The 24,541-nt window shown below is 35.6% G+C and overlaps 1 protein-coding gene across 1 annotated transcript in view; it reads left to right on the forward strand.

Annotated features, from left to right (window-relative positions):
- The window catches only part of AKAP6 (A-kinase anchoring protein 6), a 253,013-nt gene that overhangs the window by 44,044 nt on the left and 184,428 nt on the right, over window positions 1-24,541 (forward strand). The window contains exon 2 of the mRNA XM_056493936.1: window positions 2,837-3,194. Coding sequence (XP_056349911.1) covers window positions 2,880-3,194 — 315 coding nt within the window. The 5' untranslated portion in view covers window positions 2,837-2,879. The remainder of the gene's footprint in view (window positions 1-2,836; window positions 3,195-24,541) is intronic.

Below are 24,541 nucleotides of genomic sequence, written 5' to 3' on the forward strand. Positions count from 1 at the left end.
GTATGTCGCACAGACTCTGGAAAAACAAAATACTCCAGAAATATAACAAAATTTAAGGCCAGCATTTAAATCAGTCACTTAAAATATCGATATATGACCCCAAAGTATGCTTTAACTTGATCATCCCTTTTTATCCCTTTGTTTTTTTTAGCAGAACCTACTTCTTATCAAGAGTGATTTTGCAAGTTTTATAAGTCCTAAATTGCATAAAATAGATAAGTCTGCGATGCTGGCTGTTGCTGCTGGGTGGTGTTGCTCGCTGTTCCGTACTTCAGCGCTCGAATTCCGTACAAACCCCTCTGGAGGGGGATTTTCCCGTTCTCTGCCGCTACCGGGGCGCGGCTCTGCCCCGCTCCGGGATTTGGGAGCTCCGGGGCGGCCGCACCCTTTCCCTGCCGGCGCTCCCGCAGGAGAGCCTGCCTTGCTCACAGCATCGTGGGACGATGCCGCCTCTTTATTCTGCCAAGGATCAGTTTAAAGACATCTGTGTCCTGGTGTTTGGACTCGGTCGTTTCTAGCCGCAAGTTTCTCCTTTCGAGCATTTGCGAGGTTTTTAAAGCTTTCACAGAGCTTGCTAATTAGTATCCACAGTATATATATATATATATATTTACTTCTGTAGAATTTATTTTTTTAAGGATAAAAAAATACTTATTTTAAAATTTCTCCGCATATTGTTAATTCAAGTGTTGCAACTTGCGATCTGGCAGGAAGAGCGTAGAGGGCTTGACGGTAATAGCTGCTGGGATTAAGGAGGCATCAGCTGTAGTGCTGGAGAGCCACTCAGAGAGAGTCAAGCACGTCTAACAAAAACCAGGTCAGCAGGTTCCTAATGGCAGCTAATTGCACACTCAGTGCATGAAAGCCACAAGTGCTCTGCATGCAGCGCGGGCCAGCCTTTGTTTGCTTCTGCAGGAGCGTGTTTTCATTTCTGTGCGCTAATTGCTTTAATGTCCTCACTAGAGCTGAGTCATACTGAAAAACTCTGCGAGAGTGCCAGGGGTTATTTTTTGTGGAGAAACTACGGAGCAAGCGCTGCTCTTCCTGTGCTTTGGTATCATTTAGTGATTCACAAACAGCTGTTTCTCTGATAGGCATGTTGAACAATAAACATGCAGAATATGGACCATGCGGTTCACCAAAATTTCACCTTCAGGGGGAAATAATATAGAGAGTATGTTTAAAATATTGAGAGAGTTTTGGCTGTTAGAAGAGGTAATTATATAGTTTAGAACTGGGGCTATGATCAGCAATGTCTCAGACAAAAATATTATTACGTTGGTTTTTCTAACAATTTGTTGAGTAGTTATGGCAACAGAGTTTAAGCTGAAAAATAAGCAACGTAAAGAGATGAACTTTAAAACTACTCAGCATCCTGAAATGTTAATTTAATCCAGCTTTGCTGCAGAACTTTTTATTTAACGCCATTTAATTCATAATTTTTCAAAATTTGAGCTAAAATATTTGGAAATTGTGCAGCAGGAACTGATAATATTTGGATTCTTCTTTCCTTTTCTTGATTGCACTGATAGAAAATTTTGTTCTGAAGTGCCAAATTTATATTTAGTGTTAATATTTACTATAACTTTAATATATTGTTTTGTAAGCATGATGGATGTGCAAACACTGATTTACTAAGTAGTGGCAGGGTAGGAAATAAAATCAAATTAACATAAAATATAAATTTTTGGTCCTTCCTGGCTATGACAAGTGAAATTGTGATTGGATACTTCTTTGATAATCTGACTGCCTGCAGGAGTAGTCTCTGGATGCTGAGACTCCACATGAAATATTTAGGAATATAACTTAACAGTCACAGTGTTGACTTGACAGCGAAAGGTCTGTTTTTTCTACAGTCTTATAGATTTTATGCTAAGTAAAGTTGCTTGGGGTTATTTCTAGGTTTGTTTGGTTTTGGTTTTTTTGTTGTTGTTTGTTTGGTTGGTTTTTTTATGCATGTGGTTTATGGCAGCCTTCTTCATGAGTAGTACACGTGTAACTAGAACACACAGATGAAGAGGTACAAAGTAAAATGTTTTACTTATTTAGTTTTTCCAGTGGATCTCAGGAGTGTATATTGATGGCAGTATTCTGTGTATATTGAAACCACAGAAACAGTGGTTTCTTAAAACCACTTTGTAAAATGATGTTTTAATTTTAGGTACATGTTTTCATCTCGGGAATTATTACATTTATGTTTTGCTAGAGCTGTTGCTTATTGCAACAGTTCATAATCTAACAAAACTACTAGAATTTAAAGTTTATAATGAAAATGAATAAATTAACCAAGTGTCCTCAATAATTGCTTCAAGTTCACCAGCAAATTTTTTGTTGTACATGATCAGTAGCTGAGTTGGGAAATTTAAATAAATATTGAAATATTCTGTGTTGAACCTTAAATTTCAGGCGAAGAAGTATGTTCCAATATGCACTAGTTTACAAATATCAGTCTTGTATTAACTTGTGGAGTTCAGTAAAGTTCTGCTGACTTTGTCAATATTCATTTATTTATGTTGCAATTGTAAAAAATCAGAACAAATTTTTCATTAATGAAAACTATAATTTCCAAGGTAATTGGAAATTAGATGAGAAATTACAACTGGAAATTAAAATGAGAGAAATGCAGTATTTGTTACTTTTCTCAAACAAAGATCATGTTCAAATCAACAAAGTTATTTTGAAAAAATCTATTTAGTCTTGCATTTCCAGTATAGATTTTTAGTGTGAGGAACTTATTTAGATGTGCAATACATACATAATTTACTCCCTGTCTTTGAGCATTTTGTTGCTAAATTTGGTCTTTAAACAGCAGAGTGTTTTCTTTTTGTCTTTGCAGCTATTTTTGCAAGAAGTATGGTTTAGACTTTCACACGTCAGCCATGGATGTAGCACTTTCTCCCATGAGAACACAAGAACTGGATCCGGTGCCATCCGCTGCCTCTCCCATGCTCATCAACATGACCCCTACAGTGGAGCAGGAAGGGGAAGGGGATGTCATGAAGGACCTTGACTCTGGCCAGCAGTATGAAAAGCCCCCTCCTCTACACACCGGGGCTGACTGGAAGATTGTTCTCCACCTGCCAGAAATCGAGACCTGGCTTCGGATGACGTCGGAAAGGGTCCGGGACCTGACCTACTCCGTCCAGCAGGACTCGGACAGCAAGCACGTGGATGTGCACCTGGTACAGCTGAAGGTAGGAGGGGTTTTACATCCATGCCTTCTCAGGGAAGGTGTCTCAGTCAACTCTGCTGCTAGTAAAATAAACAAAAGGGCTTTTCCTAACTCCTGAAGCGTGTCTGACAGCCCGTGCTAAAAAATGAAGAGATTCTTTTAAGGGAGATAAGAGAAGCTACTTAATTATCAGAATTTTTGCAACATTATTTGCTCATCACTTAATTCAGCAGTCATAACCACATTCATGGACATATTCATACTCCAAAAGCAAACCATAAAACATAATCAGTAACCTGATGGGGATCTCACAAACACCCAGAAATATTCCCACTGATTTTAATGGGCTTCTGTACCTAAAACTCCCAACTAAAATTCCAGTAAAATTCCTAAGGTTCCAGTAAACAGGGCCACTCATTTGAAATTCAAGGCAAAGTTCAAATAATTAGTGCCTGGGACTGTGTGTGTTCATTTGCATGGCCTGGTTTGCTGCAGCAGATGAAGCATGCTTTTGAAGGTGGCACTCTCCAAAAATAGCACAAATGTTATCTCTTCAGACTGAGCTGTCTTCAGAGTTGCATTCTGAGGCCTGTTCATGTGAACATAATCTCCCTTCATACTCAGTGCGATGGTATTTTATTTGTGTTTATTTTAGGACTGTAGCTGTAAGCTATCTCAAAATACAACACTGTATACTAACACTAACCAGAGTGATTGCAATGTAACCAGCCCTAACAAACAGAAAGCTGATCTTGATTTTTTTTTAATGGTCCCAACATTTTTCTAAAAATTTTAGGGTAGACATTACCAGCTTTTGACAAGAAGAAAGGACTAAATCTGCAATGTGCAATAGGTTTTAGCAGATACAGTGAAAAGGTTTTTCTGCAGGCAGACATGAGAAATCTTGCTGGGCTTGGTGCTGGTTCTGATCTGGAATTGCTTGTGGCTTTATTAGTGCAGTGCTGAGCTGAAGCTGGAGGTCTGTGGAGCTTGTGGGTGGTGATTGCACACAGCTTTGGGCTGGTTCAGAGCACAAGCAGAACTGATCTGTGCCTGCTTACCAAACGAGAATATTCTGTACATACAGCTCATCCTCTTATGTCTGCTAATACATTTTATTTATAAATGGAAGTCAGTGAATGAACAGCATTCCTCGTGGTTTTTCTTCTTTTTAAACTTTGTTTGTGAAGTCATAGGAGTCAATGGGAGTTCATAAAATGCTTTCCTAAGGGTTTTATCTATGTAAACAAATGAAGCAAAGTTTTAACAAACACATTGGGAGTACAGAACTTCTCTAACCTGCTGACCTTTAAATCTGTATACAGACAAAAAGAAGTATGACTGTAGAAACAAGTGGTGTGAAATTATTTTACATAATATAATATAGACTTTAGATAAATTTTGAATAGCTTATCTACAATGTAATTAACTAAACCTAAGCAAAAGACAAAACAAAACAAAAAAATCCAAACCAAACAAAAAACTCAATTACAACTTTATATAGATTTTTTTTTTCCCTTCTGTCCTCTGATAATATTCTTGAGGGGCTACTTCCCAATAATGTGTGTCCTTCTGGAGCTGTTGTGCCCAGGCCTGACAGGGGGCTTGGTGTGAACCTTGACTATTGCTGAGTAGACTGGAAAAAGTGTTTCACATATCTCTCATACCAGTTTAGCATTTTCATGCTTTCCAAAACAGCAGGAGACTGTTGATTCAAGTTCAGTTTGTAATTCACTGTAACTTCCAATCTCCTTTCCCACAATATGTTTTTTTTTTCACCTCTCTCTTACCCATGAAATCTTACATATGGGATATTACCTTTGTCCACTATGAAACATTTTTGCTTTTATCTCATTCCGCAAGTATCTCCTCCAAGCACACGCATTGTTTTCATCTGTAAATTTAAGAGGTCTTCTTTCCACTCCTTTGTCCAAATCATAATGAGGAAAATTAATTATACACACTCTGGAAAAAAGTATAACATAATGGTTTCTGAATATAATTTTCAAAAGGCAAATGTAGCAGTAAGAAAAACAATTTTTTGTTTTCTCATAGTTTCTTTTCCTCAGCCAGGAGATGTCTGATTCCATTTTCATGAAGCTTTCTATTTGTTTTGGATGCTTAGAGTGAATTTCTTTCCTCTGGCTGTTAGTTGACTTGTGGTGGTAAGACTGGTTTGGGGATCCAGGCCATTGCTCTTTATATTATTCCTTGGAAAAATTGCTCAGCACACAGATCATCTCTTTCTCCTGTGAACATTTTCTCGTATCTCAGCTGCAGATCTGTCTGTGCTTCTGCTCTTTCTGTAAACAAGAGCATTGCTTCTTTATTGTGGCTTGTTCCATAGGGATTTTGGTGTTTGCTGCTAGTCTCTTCATGCTACATGACTTAGGGCTTTGCAACCACCACTGATCCTTTGAAAACAGTTGTCTCACTTTGGCAATGCCCTTTCTCAGAGCTAGCCACAGAGCATGAGTGGGAGGCTGTGCTTATATTGTCCCTTGAGAAACTTCCTGGAAAGCTCAGCTCCACATGAGTGCTTCAGGAAGATAGTTGGATGAACCATAACTCTTCAGATTCCAGGATCAATTTTAGTCATTCATCTGGCATCACTCTTAACTCAAGCTGTTCTATGATACTTTTACATCTCTCTAACACATTCAGTGTAGCTGTTACCAATTGCAGATATTGTAAAAGAGATTTTAAAAAATGATGGTTTTGCTGCAAGCAACTACAGAAGTGTTCTCTGTGTCCTTGAATTGTCTTAAAATGCAGAGATGCTTTCATGATCTATTTCGTTATTTATATTTTTAATAAAATATATTTGCTTCTACAGCAAAATCTTTCTTGGAATCCTTCTGAGTTATAAACTGGATTCAGCTCCTGTTCTGCTTTACTTTATATCCCTTAATGCTCACAAAGAAAGGTCTACTGTTTCAAACTATAACTGCTTTCTATATTTTTGGAAAAAAAAAGTAATTTAGGATGATCTAGTGTTATCTTCTGTATCTGAGATGACTGTTAATTTCTAACTTATTTTGGAATGAAGCACTCCCCCCCTGCTTTGTGACTTCAGTATCTGAACCATATATTATACATTGATTTAGAAACAAACACAGTTTATGCTCTGATAGTGTCTTTTTTGCAGACACTGATGATGTCTCTCTTTCCAAGCAGAGAGAATTCAGTCATCTTTTTCCATGTTTTTCCAAACATCTTTTGACTGGATCTCTCATCTTTCCACTTGACTCCCACAACAAAATTTTCGTGAACTTTGGGTAGAGATCAAATACCAATATAACTATCATCCTTTCACTACTTTTCCACTGTTTCTACTTTTTTGAGGGACAAGGACTTTTTAGTAGCTCTTTTTCCTTGAGTTTAAATCCTGGCTAAGAGGACAGTGTAGGAAATTATCAAAACAAGATATTAAAGTGTATTAGAGTGTAATATATCTGCAGTTAGATGCAGGTTATTCCTTTCTCCATTACATTATGGGCATTTTGAAAAAATGTAAACCCCAGGGTACAATAGATATCTTTCTCATCCTCTCCTCTTTAATTAGCTATTCAAAATTTTCCAAGTAGTTCAGTAGGCCTACATTTTTTAAATTTTCAGTTTTCCCCTGTGGCCTGAGCATACTCCTTGATTTGGAAAAAAGTCAAGGAATAGCAGAAATAGATCTGTGTGTCTCAAATGTTATCTGGTCAAACAATCAGAATGCTTAGAAACCTTCCAACTTGTCTGGCAATTCTACAGTCTTGCTCAGACTGAAATTTTTATGGAAAAAGATGTGACTTGTGTGCCACATCTTAATGTGATTTATTACCATAATAGCACACCTGTAAAAGTCATCTTGGTTTTCTGTCTCTTAGACTCACTTTTCTTCTGCCTAAGAGAAGAAAAATCACTTTTCCCACATCCCTTAAAAATTGTCCTAATCCCTGTGTATGGTTTATCAAACATAAACAGAGGTTAATGCTGTATTTTGTGCAGAGGGCAATCCTGGAGGCACTGGACATGCTGTTCACTTGCCTACTAGGTCACTGCCTCCAAGGATGAAAATGATGATCAAGCCAATTTTCTTGGTAGTAATAAAGTTTAGAAACTAGGTGCAAAGTTACTTGTCAGGATTTATGGCAGTCTGAGCTCAGAAATGCAAAATTTTAGGCAGTGGAATACTTTCACTGAAATGAGCAACAGAGGGGTTCTTGTGGAATTTAGGCATCTACAAGCTAAATGGCAACTGAGCAAGATAATGCAGGACTGTGCTTTGGATGAACAGAGAAAGAGTATATATATTTTACTGGAGATTTAGTTGCCTTCTAAAGAAAGCTGGATCAAATTAAGATAGAAGGCTGCTGGTTATAATAAAATAAGAGGCTCAAAGAATTGTGAGCTAATGAAAAGTAGAAAAAATTGAGAAACAATAAGAGGTTCCTATCTGTTTCTGAATAGAGAAGTGAGCAGTACTTGATTAGTCTGCTGTTATCTATGTATCAAGGGAATAAAAATAGCTAAAAGCTGGAGAAGCCTTAACTGGTAACCCCAGTGATAATGGAAGATCTGGCTTGCATAATTTATCAGGATAAGTGAATAATTAATATATGTTGCAGACAGCATTCTAGACCCTTTTAAGCTTGGACTTTCTTTCTCAAGAGGCAGAAAAGGTGACCAATAAAAATTGTTGGAATTGGTGTTCTTGTAACAAAGGAATTTTAATAATCCTTCGAGTGGTAGAACATCAGCACTGGATATTCCATCTTGGCTTGGGCAAAACAGATTAAAAAGAGAAAAAGAAAAGACATATATTACATGATAGACTTACTTGTGGTCCATATATATGGCCTTTGGAAAGGAATTTTGAACAATGTGTGGAGTATCTAAGTCCTCCCCTTAAAGCAAGGGACAATATGAACAGATTGTTTAATCAGTTTGAGTTTCTATGAAGCAAACACCTAACAACACACTGAGCAAAAATTCTGCACCCTGTGATATTTTTTCCAAGGATAGAGATGCATTTGTTAGTTCTCAGTGACATATTTGGACATAGAAGGGTGATGTGTAATTCAGGGAGTTTGTAGATATGAGTACAGTAGCATCTGCAATGCTGTGAAGGTCTTAAGGTTGTCTTAAAATAGACATTTAGATTGTTCAGCAGTCAGGAGACTTGGAAGGAAAAGGTGAACATTTGCCTGTGATGGGGAAAAAAGAAAAATGTGGGTTTTCTACCACTCACAATTTCTTTTAGCTCTAAAATAAAAACTCTCAATAAAATCTCATTTTCATTATTTACACATTTGAAACATATACTTACTCCAAAATTTCTGTTTTAGATGTCCCCAAGACATGTATGCATGTAAGTGCACTTTGAAAGAATACACTTATGATTCATTCCTCTCCTCTCTCCATATTGCTCCCACATTAAAATATGTTAATACAGGCTGCAGAAAATGAGCTAATATGCTCTACCAATGGTCTCTGGGGAAATATTAAAGTGACTATCAGATTCCAGCACAGATGTTACCTATCACAGTGTCCTCTAGACTATATCTTAGTCTGATTGAAATATAAATGTTGACTGGATGCAATGCTGTAATGATATAAATTTCATTATGATGCAAAAGTTTGTATGTCAAGTCATTGGGCAGATTCATTAACAGAAACATTTGCTGAGAGAATGTATTGTCTTGTTTAGTATTTGTGTATGTGATGATAGTAACACACACTGATGTCCAGATTTCCTGGAAAACTGTAAATTAATACTATTTCAATAGTGTGGGTAAGATTTAGTACTTTCAAATTTTAAAATGAGAGGTCGTTGACAGCATATAATTTTCTTTATTCAGAAGTAAGTAATGGTAATTTGTTATGATAGCTGTGACTTTGTTTCAAGAATTTATTAATGAATATCTATGCAAAGATGTGTGTGTAAGCAAAAGCAGACACACAAAAGCAGTGCCACATAAGTCCTAGTGGTGATTTTTTTTTCTTGATGATTTGTGTGAGTCTATATGATACAAAGTAGAATAATATTATCTATGGTAACAGTCACCTATTTCTGATCTGCATTGTGGACTATGATGCTCATAGATGTTTTCTTGCTTTGCATGTTTCTTATTAGCCATTATAGGGGCTGGGTTTGTTACTTTTTCAATTTATAATTACATGTCACTTATAATAGATATCCAAAAGCTCTAATATGGCATAAGGGAACAGTCACAGGCACAGAAACTTGCACAAAATGTAAGAAATTTTTGAGTTTGTTACATTATGTTTAAAATTCCCCTATGAGCTTTTATTATAGGAGAGTTGACAGAAGAAATTTCAGGTTATAGGATGATTGCTGCCTGAATGCCAAAAATGCAACATGAAAATCTCAGTAACACGACAAACTTGTGTTTTAGTAAGAACAGGTTCTGAAAATTGGTGATTTTTAAACATCCTTGGGTATTTGCCCCTTGCATTATGTTAATTATTCCTCAGAATGAAATCCCTTTCTCTACAGTTAACTCTCAGAAACCCTGCAGTGAACTGATGGGATTCCTTTGTAAATCAGCAAAACCAACAGGTTATATGTATTTTCTTGTGGAGAAGGCAAAACTAATACCTGCCAGTTTCTCCCTGCAAATGATTCCCTGGAGAAAGGCAGCAGTTCTCACGTAGACTGTTATGATTCTAATTCTTGCATTTCAAAAGATGGAGCATTTATTTTTTGGGAAGGGTTTCCATTTCTTTTTGGAAAACACATGTAATTCAAAAGGCATAAAGCAGCACTGCATTTTAGCACTGCTTCTACAGCAATCATAGCACTCCAAAATTCTGACAGAATATTCATAAGCTTTCACAAAATATAAAGTCTACTAGTAGTACATTGTAATTTTCCTTTCCCACTGAGCAGTGTACTTCCTTTTCATAATCTGTGTTAGTTGAGAAAAGGCATCACATGAAGATCTGAGCTATATTCTTTTATTCTCCTCTGTTGGCTCTGGGGCCATACATGCCCTTCACTGTGGTTCCATACTTCAAAAGGGACTTGAAGCAAGTCTCAAGATACAGTTTTCTCTTTTGGTGTGGCCTTTCATCTCTTTGTGCTGGATGGGTACATTTGCTTCTGATAAAAAAATCATGCAGATACTCCACAGGCAAGAAAGCAAGTTTCTTCAGAATAGGTTCTGTAGATTTAATCATAGTTTATCTGCTAATATATAGAGAAAAGATGATTTTATATGTGCTTTTCCAGTGTGATTGTGATCTGAAATTATGAAATGTTATTTTTATATCTGAGACACATATATAGGCATATATATGCTTCTTTGCTAAGGTCATCTGCACTTCTTTCATACAGTACTTATGTCTGGTTTAACTGTTTAACTGGAGACAAAACAGTTTACTACACATTTGTTTATTTGTTATCAGGTACAGGACCTTAACTTGAAATAGGTAGTTTTTATATATTGGATTAAAATACCAAATTTTACACAGTAAAATGGGTAACCTCATATGTATTATTACAAACATAACCTTCTCCACCTTGTTTATGAATCTAGACCAGCAGTTTAGTGTGAGGAATTTAAACAGAGGTAAATAGAAGAATAAGGGGAGGGAACAACTCTCTTTTCTCCAAAGGAACATTTCTGGTTACAAATAGAATTGTTTGAGTTCAATAACCTTGCAAAATACTGAATGCTGTACTACTTTCAAATGTCAGGTAGAATAAGGAGTGATGAAGACATAATTTTTACCACATTACAATTTAAGTTATATGTTTTTGATTTTCAGCTGAGATCTGCAAGAATAACTTCCCTGTCTCAAATCTGTTCAAAATTCAGTTTTGATTCTAATTATGAATGAAATATTTATAGATTTATAGTATATCTCAATGTTGGTTTTCTCTCTTTTTTTTTTTTTTTTTTTTTTTTTTTTTTTAATGCTAATGAGAATAGCTAAATCACCATACTAAGCATTTGAGCAGCAAAGACTCAAAGACTTCATGGTGATCTCCACTGCAGTTTGAATTACTGTGCTCAGGTTTGTAGATACAGTATTTGGGTGTGATTTGTGAATTTTGATCTATTCTCAATTATTAGACAGATTTTCTTTGCTACTGTGTTATCTAATATAGGAGAGAGCAAATCACAATGAGAGAGCTGTTATTAACAGAGATTATTAACGAGTTATTAACGAGATTTCCAAGGAAAAGCCCATTTTATATAGGTATCTTACAAACTTCTGGAAAAGACATTTTCCTATATTCATAAGAATACATGTTGGTGCAGGTTGGCTTGGGACTTTTATTTGTTAAGTTGCAAATCCTGTTCTAGATGTTGGTTGCAAGCTTTATGTTTTCCAGCCTCTCTTTCCTGTTTGATTTTCCTTTCAGCTATTTTCAGGTTCTCTCTCTCAAAGGTTTTGTCTTCCAAAACTCCCATCTGATTCCTGTCCTTTTTAATTTTCTTCTTTCCATTTGTCCTTTGCTGAAGAACAATGTTGAGTCATCTGCTGCCATTCTGAAGAAAAAGAAAAGAAAAAAAAAAGCCCTGATTACTTTCTGAACCTGCACCAACTCCAAGTTCTGTGGAGAGAGCAGGGGTCTGACAGAGCACATGTTTAAAATACTTTCTGCACTAAAAATGAAGGAGCCAAGAGGATGACAGTACTGCACATGGGCCTTACTTCTGTGTGCAGCAGTTTTTTTGAAATCTGGTTTTGTATAATTTCCATGACCATAAAAGAGTAAAAAAAAAATCAGTTTAAAGTGTCTAATACATTTTTTTTCTAGTATGCTCAAATCAATGAATGCATAGGTTATTAGGGTGCAGGACTTCTACTTCAAACAGTTTTGAGTGTGATATGTTCCTGGAGCAACCCAGGTAGTCAGCACCTGGCTTTGTGTTGCCACAGTCCTGCATTACTAGAATCTGACCTTTCTGATTTTATTTGAGGTTTTATGCTTAATTTTTTTAGTTCCCTTGTGAAAGATGAAGATTCAGTTGCTATAATTGAATGGATAATGACTTTGTTGCCTTGATGATTGAAAAATTGGTCCTTGAATAAGAAATACAGCTTTTAGCATTTATGGAAAGGAGCTGATTTAATTTTGGCAACTACAAGAATTTCTAAGAATTCTCCATTAAACAGCAATTATTAAATGCTTCTTTGAAGGCCTTACTTCATTTAACTGTTCCTGGCCAGTGAACTTTGCTCTCTTGCAGAACCAGTTGCAATTGGCAAATTACCCCATGCATGGAAGTCTACTTATCAAGGCCCAACTGAACAGAAATAATAACAACATAATAATAATAGGAGAAACAACAACAGTAGCAATAAATTAAAAATAAATATAAAAAGTCAAAATATTTGTATTTAGTAATATAAAGAAAGCCAGGAAACTAATGGACACTTAAGATCTAGTTTTGGAAATGCATACACAGGCAACTTAGTACTCCTGGGAAGCTGTTGAACTCTATGGAAGTACAGAAATGGGGAGTTTAATAACACCTTTGAATTAATTTTTAACATTTAAATAGCATATTTATAATATTTTGCTTTGTTTAGTTACTTCTGTAACTAATTTATTTAATTGTATTTCTATTAGAAAAATTGCTTTCACAAGGTACGAGTTTTGTGTTTCAGTATTGTAGGAAGATCTTAGCTATTTGTCCTCTCGATTCACTGCATGAGATAGAGTAGCTAAGTGATAAGCTTAAAACGTTATTTTGTGTGTAATTAATTGCATTTATTATGTATTTAAATTTTTTCTTGTACCTAATTTCTATTCTTACTGCATGGGCAAGAAAACCACATAAAGCATAGTGTCCTAGAAAGCTATAACTTATGTTAAAACAAATAAAAAACAACCAGTGAAACAACAAGAAAACCTGGAGGCCCTGGGCAACAGTCTTCAGTAGCATGTTTAGTAACTTCAATATTAAAAAGAGCAGTGAGACATTTCAGGTCCAGCAGACATCAGAGGCAGCAGGTTCTGCTGTGGCTGTGCTGCAGCACCATCTAGTGCTGCAGGAGTTGCCCAGCTGCTGAGGAGGGAAAAGATAAATAGGGAGGGAAGGGAAAAGTTTGCTATCACATGCACATGCACTTTGGAGCATCACCAATAATAATTTGGGATTTTTTTTTAATATTTATCTGAAAAAAATTATCTTTACTAATGTGTCAAGTTTAGCATACTTGCAAAATAAAATGCTTGACATTGTAGTGGTAAAGCTGACATAGAACCCTCAGAAGAAATATGTGTGCATTTGTCTACATGTATATATAAATACATACATGCTTTTTATATTTCACTATACCTTGAAACAGTCAATAAACAGTGAATTTCCACTATTTCTCTATATCAGAAACATACCATGGTAATACAGCTAGCAGGAGACAGTGCTTAAATGAAGGGTGTCCCTGAAGATGGAGTTATCTATAACCCCAAACCTTCCTGCTTGGATACACAGTTAAAGCTTCTTCAGGCTTGCATGGGTCACTGGTTAACTTAATATTTTGGTTGGATTTTCCTATTGTTTTGAAGTTATTTACATGGCACATCCACTGTATGCTTGACATAGTGCAGAACATACTGACACAACATGGCTTGTGCAATGTCCAAAATAAACTGGCAGCAAAACCAGCAGAAAGAGCAAGTTATTGCAGTTCCACCATCCATGAGACCACTGCTGTTATCAGCCCCTCACCCTCCCAGGCAGCCCCCTCTCTCTGTGACAGCATGGGTCTCTTACTCTTTTGCATACAGTTCACAATTTATTTAAACCAAAATGAGCACTTATATTTTGTGGTAAGTGTTATTATGAAACCAGTTTTCTGGAAGAGGTGCAGACATCAATTTAACAACATCCTGGAAACATAATATACTCAGCATGATAAAATTTTAGCATGAGAAATGCCCATATGCATTAAGGAGACTAATGGATTTTGTTTAATTTCTTTAGATAAGTTTAGGACCATCTAAATATCTAATATGTTTCTCAGTAGTAACACGATAATGTCCTTTTATCCAAATGTACTTATCCTTCACTGAAAAAACCAAAACAATCCAAAACAAAACCTGTGTAAAAGATCTAAGGCTGAATTTGAGGTAGCTGGTTATGAGAGCTGGCATGATCTTCAAAAGTATCTGTGCTCTGTCTTAAAAATCTCTGTGTGTGTTTTCCCTTCCTTTCTTTCTGTCTATGGAGTTCTGTAAGAATTATTCACACATAGCACATACAGCTGTGCACATCACATGCTAATAAGAAGCAATGTGAAATATGCAACAAAATGCTGTACTGATTTTGTGTGTGGGATGAATAAGGGGTGTCAAGTCCATTGAAGCAGTGATAAGACCAAGATTTTTGTCGGTTTTGTTTTCTTTCTGTAGTTTTTTGGAACAATATGTGCATCCATTTAACTATGGAATAAAACTATTTGGTCTTTTGCACAGTTTTTTTTCACTGCAACTCACATGGACTGGAAAGAACAGCTGAATAACTTGATATGGAAAACCTATCGGTCATGAATATTGGATGTAACAGCTGTTTTCTTTTAAAAAATTGAATGATGTAATACCATTGCTTAGAAATCTCTAGAATGTGGCAATTACTTGGAATAGAAGGAAAACTGGTTTTAGCCATCCTTTCATTTCCTAGGAAAGATCACTTTTAGACTTATTTATTATTATATCCTTCAGAGCAAAATCTAAAACTGTTTTTGCATTATGAACTCGAAATTTTTAATATAAACGACTAAAAATGCAGTCCTTGTTAAGCCTATTTGTTCTCTTTATTCTCTGTGAAATTTTAGAAATGCAATTTAGAGAAAGTGTTCCTCTGCAGTAGCCTTGCTTATCTTTTGGTTCCTCAGGAGGATGATGAAATGTTATAACAGAGAAGTCTGACTCCACTTAGAGTCTTTGAACTGCAGCATATGTCTTTAAATATGTCAAATCATACTTTGTAATGATAATGCACTGAGGATTTTTAATAGGATACTAAACTTGAACGGTGTGAGTGAAGTCTGCAGCTCCAGCTGTTTTCAGTTCAGCTGTTTGGTAGAGTAACAAACAGGAGAGTCAATGTGTGCACTCCAAGCAGGTCCATTTAATTCTTTTAATTGTTTCCTGAAAGAAATTGAAGGTGTAAAGAGGAACAGATAAAGCCTTCAGTCTCTGCTGGGTGCTAATGGAAGATAGACTGCAGCAAAGGGGTACCTAATAGGTATGCAGTGAAAAAAGTGACTCTCAATGATACTCAGTTTAAATTGCAGTAATGAAAATACCAAAGGTGGTATTTACTGATGTTTCCTTTATCAAAAAGAGAGGTTAATGTCTGCTACCTCTCTTTGCCTCACACAGGTGCATTTCTTCATGTAGTTATTTTGAAGTTATTAAGTAAATGGGAATACAGGCAATTGGACAAGCACTTGGGAGAGATTTGTTGTTAAACTTAATTTTAAATTATTTTTATTTAAAACTTTAATTAATTATTAATTATTTAAAACTATTTTTAAAATTCATCTGCTTTGCTTTCAATCTAATTGTTGTTTGTAACTGAAACGTTTTCTATTTCTGCTTATAATGACTTGGTGGGGTGCTTAGGGAAAATTTCAGGGGAAATGATAGAATTATCTGTTAATTGAATCTTCATTAAGTTTGAACATTCCCACTTCTGTATTTAGACTTGGTTATATTACCTGCAAGAGATACTATTCTATACTACTAGAGATCCTATTCTGGCAATTTCAAATCCACAAACTGAATTTTATCTTAAAAATTTTAGAAGAAGGAAAGATCATACATCCAACACTTTTCTTGAAACTCACCTTGAATTTTTGTGCATTGGTCATTGATGTTCTCCAAGCATAGCTACACTTGTGTGAATCAGTAAATATCAAGTGGAAAAGAGATTTGAATTTTGGTGTCTTTTATTACTATTGAGAATCACAGAAATTTAATAGGCTGTAAAACAATTTTTTTAATCGTACACATTTGAGTCACCTATACAAAGTGGGTTTCATGGAGAGAAAACCCATTCTGCTTCTAAGAAGCTTTTTCAGTCAAAATTTCTTTGCAAATTTTAGATTTAAATTAATAGTTGTTTTTTTCCTCAATGAAGATTTCTTTAACTGGAAAATTTGAAAATAGCTTAACGCTTCTTATCTAGTTCATTTTGTTATATTCATAAAAGAGCAAGTTAGTTGCAAACAAGGACTTTTTAGTCTTTTATATAAAAAAAATTGACTTCATAATACAAATTATGTAGGTGGTCTGGTTAGTAAAGGGTAGCTCAAGGGGAAAAGCATAGAAATTAAACCTCAAGCAAAAGTATGTAATTGATAAAGGTTCTGATGATGTTACAAGTTTGAAATTAGAAGCCTCATATAAATTATGATTCCCTCCCCCCAAAATAACAGCCAAACCCCTCATTATTAACAAATAAAGAAATATATAAATAGTAATAAAAAATAATAATGCACACACTCCTGCAGTAATTCTATTTAGACTGTGTAAGTCAACACAAGTGATGAAATTGATTGTGGGTGTCACCTCATTGAGCATTTTACCTAACCCTTCCAAAAGTATTTGTATTTCAGGGAAAACATATGACTCATTCATTAATTCTAACCTCAGATGTTTTCCTTCTGGCCTTTTATTTAGAGAATAACTCACTGAAAATATGTTCCATTTTTCAGAGTTAGCAATAAAGGTCTTTCAAAACACTTATGATGAAACCTTCCAGCTCTGCTGTATTGTCCTCCTACTATGAGTGTTTCATTATTAAAGTCGGCTCATGTATATTATTCTGCTTATGTTTCTTCCACCATGGTTTGATTTTATGATTTTTGTAGTGTTCCTAATGAAGATGGTAGTCGATTTCTAACTCATCAGTGGACTTTGTGCCTTTGTCACCCAACTTGACTCATCTACTGCTCCCTGCTGGAACAGGGATTGCAAACAAGTTAAAATTACCTAGTAATGCAAACAACATTCTGAGATGTGTTTCTTGGAGTTACCTGACACTCAAGGAAAATGGATTTCCTGCTGTTAGGCAGGTATGAATCAAGTTTCAAAGAGAGAAATGAGCCACTCACCCTCAGTTATTCTTTCTCAGAATTGTATTATTTACAATTTAAGCCCCAAACCATAGGAAACCCTTGTAGAATCATAGCATCTCAGTGTGCCATACTATTGTTGCCTATAAATAAAATTTTAATTAAAATGAGCTTAGAAAAATTTATTTCATATTGCAAAGGATACAATCTACTGTAGCCTATGTAGCTATCTGTTTAAATACTAGCAGCTGATGGAAAGGGACATTCTTCCTGGGAAAGATGTGATATTTGTAAAGCCAGATTTTTTTGAACCTGAAATTGAAGAAAAAAAGAGCTGAAATTATTTTAAATAATTTTGAGCAATGATTTTTTTTTTTAAATTTAGCCAGAAATCTTCATATAATACTGTTCAAATGATATGAGTAAAACAGGGAATGCAGTGTAGGCCAAACCTGGAAACACTATCACATTCAAATTTTTCTCCCCCTTACTCTGAAGTCAATAGTACTAATCTGCTTTTTTATTAAGTATGAAGGGGAAAAAAATTGCCTTTCTTGTGGTTTTACTGCCATTTTCCAGTCAAATTCTCTTATCCTCATTTTTAAAGACTTCTGCTTGCTTTTACAGAGGTCAATCTATTTATATGTTCAGAGATGGATTTAAAATGGAAAATACATTTACTTACATGCAGATTTTGTCGTTACCAAGTTTTAAAAAAGAGGATGTCTGAGGAAGAAAAAAAATCTTTTTCTTGACTTCCTTATAATTTTTACTGGCTGAGGCTATGCTGCAGTAGCAAGCCAATGTTTCATGATGTCTTCAAATTGTTAGGCTATGGTATTTCATAAAAAATGTTCTCTCATAGAGTTATTCTTCCAAAGGAAGGTAGTTATGTAATAATGACAATAACATTTCTGTCTTTATGTTTGGAGTTCAGCTGTGTGTATGCATTCAGGTGTTGTACAATCTGGGGTGACTACAGTATCCTTCTGAGAGCTGATCATCTCAAAAATATATGAATGGAGAGTTTATTCAAAAACTGCAGCTCTTGATCTTGTGATATATTTGAAGACTTTGCCTGCTGCCTATGTTGTATTTTGAATTTTGTTATTTGGGATATCTCTAATGGTTAGCTTGTTGCTAGCTGTTTTGAATGTCATCTCAAGTTTGAATGTAACTAAGGATACCCTTGATATTTTAAAAGGACAACAGTTTATATTGTTTCCACTGTTGTTTTCTTAATATTCTTAAGTCTCAAAAGTACATTTTGCCTCTGGTGAATTTTGTTCCTATAGCAAAGGCGCAGGTTCATTGTGATGTGATGTGCAGAAATTACAAAATAATTTGCAAAAGCAGCAACTTTTCTCAGATTTTGTTTGCCTGTTTGGTTTTGTGGTTTGTTTTTTCTCCCCTTCATTTACTCTCCTTTAAATGAAACTCTCTCCTGTAATAGTGTTTCTGATGGTAGTGCTTTCAGAAAAGCTGCTCTTGGGTGTGTGTGCACACAGATGAACTGGCTGGCCAGTGTAGCTCTAACCTACGTAGTCAGATGAGCTGCTTGTCATGGCTCCCTCTGTGAGGTTAGGTCTGCCACTACTGGAAGTATGAGGATGGGTGGGAACAAGAAAGCTGATCCATGAATTAAAAAAAAAGAAAGATGGGGGAGGGAGGGCAGAAAGAGGGAGGAACGAGAATGAACAGCAAATGAGGGTGTGGAGGTATGACTGAGCCTTTAAACATGACTTAGAAATAGTTAGACAGCCAGAGAATTCCAAAGGAATCCAGGGTTACCAAAGGCCTGTACAGAAGAGGGAGCCCTTTTCAAAATAACCAAGGGGAAATTAAAGGTATTGTTAGAGTCCAGCTGTAATAAGTTCAACAACTCTAAGGTATTTTCTTCTCCCATTTAGAATGTAATAGTTAATTATTACAAATGTGGACATTGCAAAACAGTCTCTGTTATGCAAGCAATGAATCTCTCCATTAGGGAAGTAATAACTTCCTATTAATACATTTGTTCCAAGCATATGATCTACCAGGTCCTAAAATAAGTTCTAAGCTTCCTAATATTAACTAAGTAGATATTTCCACTCTTTTCAAAGCTTAAAAACAAAGGTGAAGTAAACTCAGGGTCAGATATTCAATTTTATGCTGTGAATTAGAGGATCTCATCTCCAAGATCAGCTTTACAGGGTTACCAAGTGACTGATATGATACTGGACTCCTTCCTGTCATAATGCCATAAACATTCTGCTGGAACTTAGGTCAGTGCTTAAAATAACCTTGCTAATTGCAAGTCTCCAAGTGTCGGCTGAAATTTCAGTGAGCTGCCACGCAGCAGATCTGCATGTTGAGAAATCACTACTGTAGCTTGGAACGTGCAGGGGAAGAGCAGGCAGGCCTAAACTTGACCTGCACAATAACACAGGTACAGGCAGCAGACAATTCTCTGTATTTAATGTAAAACAAAAGCTGTTGGCTCTGCACTGAAGATGGATTGCTTTACAGATCATCTATGGCTTACTCGTCTGTCTTTTTAACAGACAAATATTTTTTGAATTGCTGGTTGCATGTAACTCCTTTAGCTGAGGAAAGGAAATGGGACAGTCCTTTTTTTTACAAGGCTGGTAACTGAAAATTCTCCTACCGGTATAAATGAGGTAAGACACCGTTAAGCTGAAATATTTTACAAAATGCTAAAAAAGTGTAAAGCAATAAATGTTCAGTTTAATTTTTTAATGAACAAAAGCATTTTTATTAAATCAATTGGTTTCCAAATTCTTTAGAAGTATTGCATGACCTAAAAGTGGGTTTGAAACAATGCATTGCATTTCCTGTGCACTGTGAATCTAACTTGCAAAATTGACAGACTTTTTTCTCTGTAGATGTAGATTTCTGAAATCTTCAGTCTTTTCACTCCCTGTTGAACATACTGTAAAGTTTCTGCAATCACAATCTTTGGCTTAAACAGTTAAAACTTTTCATTGCTGAAGGTAAAAAATACAGTTGTCATGTGTGAAGTTCTCAGTCTTGTGTTTCCATGTGGAGATTTTAGATTTTTACTGGGTGTTGAGGTGAAACCTAATGCTCAATCTTCTCTACTCTTAGACATTACTCAGCTAACTTTTTATAGGTCACAGTATAATTAGAAATAGACACTTTAAGATCATAATTGCATTACTTTGGCTGCAATTTTGACCTATATTGTGAAAAGAAATGTTTAGTAAAAGCTTAGGAAACCATCAGACTGAAAATAATGTAAGTAAAACAAAACAAGGAATTTCATCGTTATATGTAGATTTTACTAATTCCATTAGAACCTTAATAAATTCTGTAGTTTTTCATAAAGAAACCAAATGTCCTGAACAATCTGTTGCTTATCACAGTTGCACTATTTTAGCAGACCATTTAAAAAGTATTCTGAGAGTTGTGTGCTTTCCAAAGGCCTTTGTTTTAGTTTTGTTCTCAGCTCACAAAATTCTGTGTGTGCCATATCCTGAGGAATATGCTCAGACTGCTCAAAAGCACCTGTTCTCTCTGCAAAATTATTCATTCTTTTGAAATTGTATCTGCAGGAAAAGTTCAGGAATTTTTTGGTTAGCCAAGGCTGTTTTCTTCAAAGATTTGCATTGGATTAAGATGATAAAGCTTTTTGACTTCTCTGAAGCAAAAGTTGGCACTGGATAGAGAATTGTTGATGTGTAGATTCTACAAGGTGCCAGGCAAATGGGAAATCAGCCCATAGATTATGGCAGCAGTTGCATCTGTTATTTGGATAGGAATTTTTCATTGACTTCTAAAAGGTTTTTATTTTTGCTCTTCAGCTGCCCATGCATCAGTGGCCAATTGCTCTTGTTTAGACTTTGCTGGATAAACAAGGTAGTACTTTCATCTCTGTAATGGCAGTTGTCATATTCTTCTCCAAAGTGCTATTTGTGAAAGTTTCATTTAAAGCTCAGAAAGAAGGAATGGAAAATTCCTCTACAGATTTATGTGCTTAATACTGCATTAAGTGTAGTAGGTGCCTATTATTGCTGCTTTTCATATCCTTTTCTGATTGCTGCTTCATATATTGAGATGTATCAGTAAAGTAGGAGCCTGAATTCATTCTATTACATATAAGAAAAAAATAGAGAGGTGTTTTTGCTCTTCTGTGGGTATATCTATATCACCATTTTGTTTTGGACTCGGAATGTGATTTTGAAGTGGATCTGTTGTTTATCCCTGTTTAGCACTCTTGGGTTCAAGCTGGAGAGCAGTCTCTCCATGAGCATCCTGCTTCCTATTGCTCACAGTCTTTGCCATCTAAAGGTTTATTTTTGAAATTTTCTTACTTAATTCCTTTGTCTCTACCTATGTTTCATTTATTGTCACATTTGTAGTGATATTTTCTTTCACCATTCTTCTGACTTGATAACTTTTTGTCCAAACAGATTTTGCATTTAATGTTGATGTGATAGCCTTGAATAAGATATGTATGGTATGGTGATTGCCTCTTCTATATCTATTGTCTGTACTGATAAGTGAAAAAACTTTCTCAGGAATTAATACTTTTCATGGTTTACTTTGTTTTTGCAGTGTGATTACCTCAGACACAAAATCAGAAAGTGTAGTCAAGTTCAATTCTGATTATTACCCGAATTTAATTTTAAATCTGCAAAATGGTTTTTATAAATTATAAACAACTTCAGCTGAAGTTTATGAATTATTTTGATGATTGTAATCCCATCTGAAATTGTAAAAGACACAATGAAATATAAACAGTAATGGTAAATTTTAGAAATTCTTCACACTTTGAAATTCAAAGAAAGGTAGGATTAATATTTTGGGAAAGGGTCATTACAATGAGCAATTGTAATGTTCTGCCATCCTTCAAGCTTCAGTCTTGGAGTGTGACACACCTTTTTTAAGAACTATGGCCTCCCTTGACTCCTTATTAAAAGAGCTAAACAGTTGGTATGGGTTTTAGTATGTCTTCTTGCTGGAAGTTAATTTATAGTAATGGCCGAGTGGAATCATGATGTTCTACATAACATATTAATATTTGATTAACATAGGACATATTTGATTAATGTTGGGCAGGATATTGAATTGTAGTCACTGGTAGAATTTCAAGAGAATGGATGTAGAGGGAATATGTAGATATATTAGGTTTGACAGACTTGCTGCTATCAATACTATTTCAAGAATTTCTCAGCTGACCAAGCTTCCCATTGGCTCAGAGTGACTCACTGTCTCACAAAATTCTTGATGAAATGGTGAAAATGTGACTGCAAAGTGGCCGCAATATTTAGGAGCTGTAAGAGAAATAAAAAAGATTGTTTAAAATACCAGTGCTCCTTCCATTTTACTCAGACTTGCCAAGATTGGCTGATCTGACTGTGGCTTGTCAAGAAAAGGAAAATACTTTTGTTTTTTGTACAGCCTTATGGATTTCATGTTTTGGTAGAAGATGACCTGCACAGAAATACATTGTATTTTTGAAAAGTGTTGAGAGCAACAAATTGTTCTTTCCAAGGTTGTTGTACAGTAAAACTGTAAAGATTGCTGTCCAGCAAAGCCTACCAGAGACAGACAGTGCCCCAGTGTCCAAGGGCATTTCCCATTAGCTGTGCAGGAGGGGGAGGCAGTGCAGCTGCCCTGCTGGGCAGGGAGAGCCAGGCTCTGGCAGGGCTGGGAGCTGGGAGCTGGCTGTGATACCCAAGCAGGGGTTACTGTACTCCCAGGCTCATGTCCAGCCCAGCCTAGCACGGCCACTTCAGCTCAGAGCAAAGCTTGTGACCCAGCTAGGGCTCTGGGAGACAGCCCAGTGGTTCCAAGAAGAATATGGAAATATGAACACCTGCAATTTATGTGCCACTTAACTTTCCTCTTCCATGTCTGTGCTTCAGAATACCACAACTCCGGGATCCAATGCCATTTATTTTGAACCTTATTGTCAGAGGAAGACAGAAGGTTTGACTTCGTTGAAATTTAGGAATCAATTCAAGGCTAAATGATGATAACTATTTTCACAGGAAATATAAGTTTTTACATGTGACTTCAATGCACAAACACACATTAGAAGCTTGAAGCCACTTAGGTTCATTAACTTCTGCACAGACAAGTTTGGCTATTGAATTTCAAAGGGTTGCTTTACAAGCCCAGGCATGGAAACAACCTTTCTGCACAGTGGTGAGAGTTACACTCATCCCTGAAAGCTACAGTCTAGACAAAGATAATTTATAACTTATCTCTTTAGCTTGAAAATAAAATGGCATATAAAGAAGCCTGTTCAGAGATATACTCTTTACTGTCAGCATAAGAAACAGTTTATCTCACAGACCATGCTGTCTTGCTTTCCTAAAGATGGAAATGACACTGACTGTGAAGTGCTTCATAAATCAAGGATCTTATTCCAGTTAGCAACCTGTAATAAATATATTTTCCTATACATACACATATGTATACATAAAAATGAATAAATATTTAGATAAACACTTTCAAGGCACTTCAGTCCTACTGTGTAGTGAACAGGTACTTTCTCAAGCAGCAATGTCTTAACAGCCATTAAGTGTGTGTCAGTGCTTTACACCAGACAATTCCCTGGTAAAACCAAAAATCAGAACCATGAGAATTATCCTTACAAAGCACAAGCTGTCTTCACAGAATGTCACACTGGAATATGTCTTGCAGGAATATGTTGTTGGAATGTGCTCTACAGTGTTGTAACATATTTCCAAATTACAAGTACAGTGTATTTGAATATTTTGAACTAAAATATTCTTTAAATATTGAGACCCAGTTCTAGAATTAAAATGCTAATGTCTGTCATGCTTATATTTGTAAGCAGCCAGAACAAGCAATTCTTGTTGACAGAGGATTTTAGTTTTCCCTGTAAAAAAGTGCTTTAAATTGTAGATATGGCAATTTTTGCTAAGTGATCTTAAAAGTATTTCTGACCAATTTTCTGCAAATGTGGTGCAAAATCTGAGTTTTTGATTACTTGCTACTTATACAGCACACTTTCTACATCTAAATCAAAAATTCAAGGATACTATGGACCTGATTTTTTTGACAAGAAGATATAGTACACAAACTTTTAAATATATATCTGTATTAACACTACAGACATGCAGGATGACAGGGAGATTTGGAAATAATCAGATAGCATGAAATATCAGTTAATATATGTTAGTTGCTTTTGTGTGTAGAGTCCCATGTAAGCATGTGGTTTGAAGATAGCTTTGAATGTCATGCCAGTCCTATAAGTACACGTATCCAATTTAATCTCCATTATATTCCCTCTAAAAAAAGTCTACAAAATGCCCTACCTTA

Source organism: Oenanthe melanoleuca, chromosome 5 (genome assembly GCF_029582105.1).
Source record: "Oenanthe melanoleuca isolate GR-GAL-2019-014 chromosome 5, OMel1.0, whole genome shotgun sequence".
NCBI lineage: Eukaryota > Metazoa > Chordata > Aves > Passeriformes > Muscicapidae > Oenanthe > Oenanthe melanoleuca.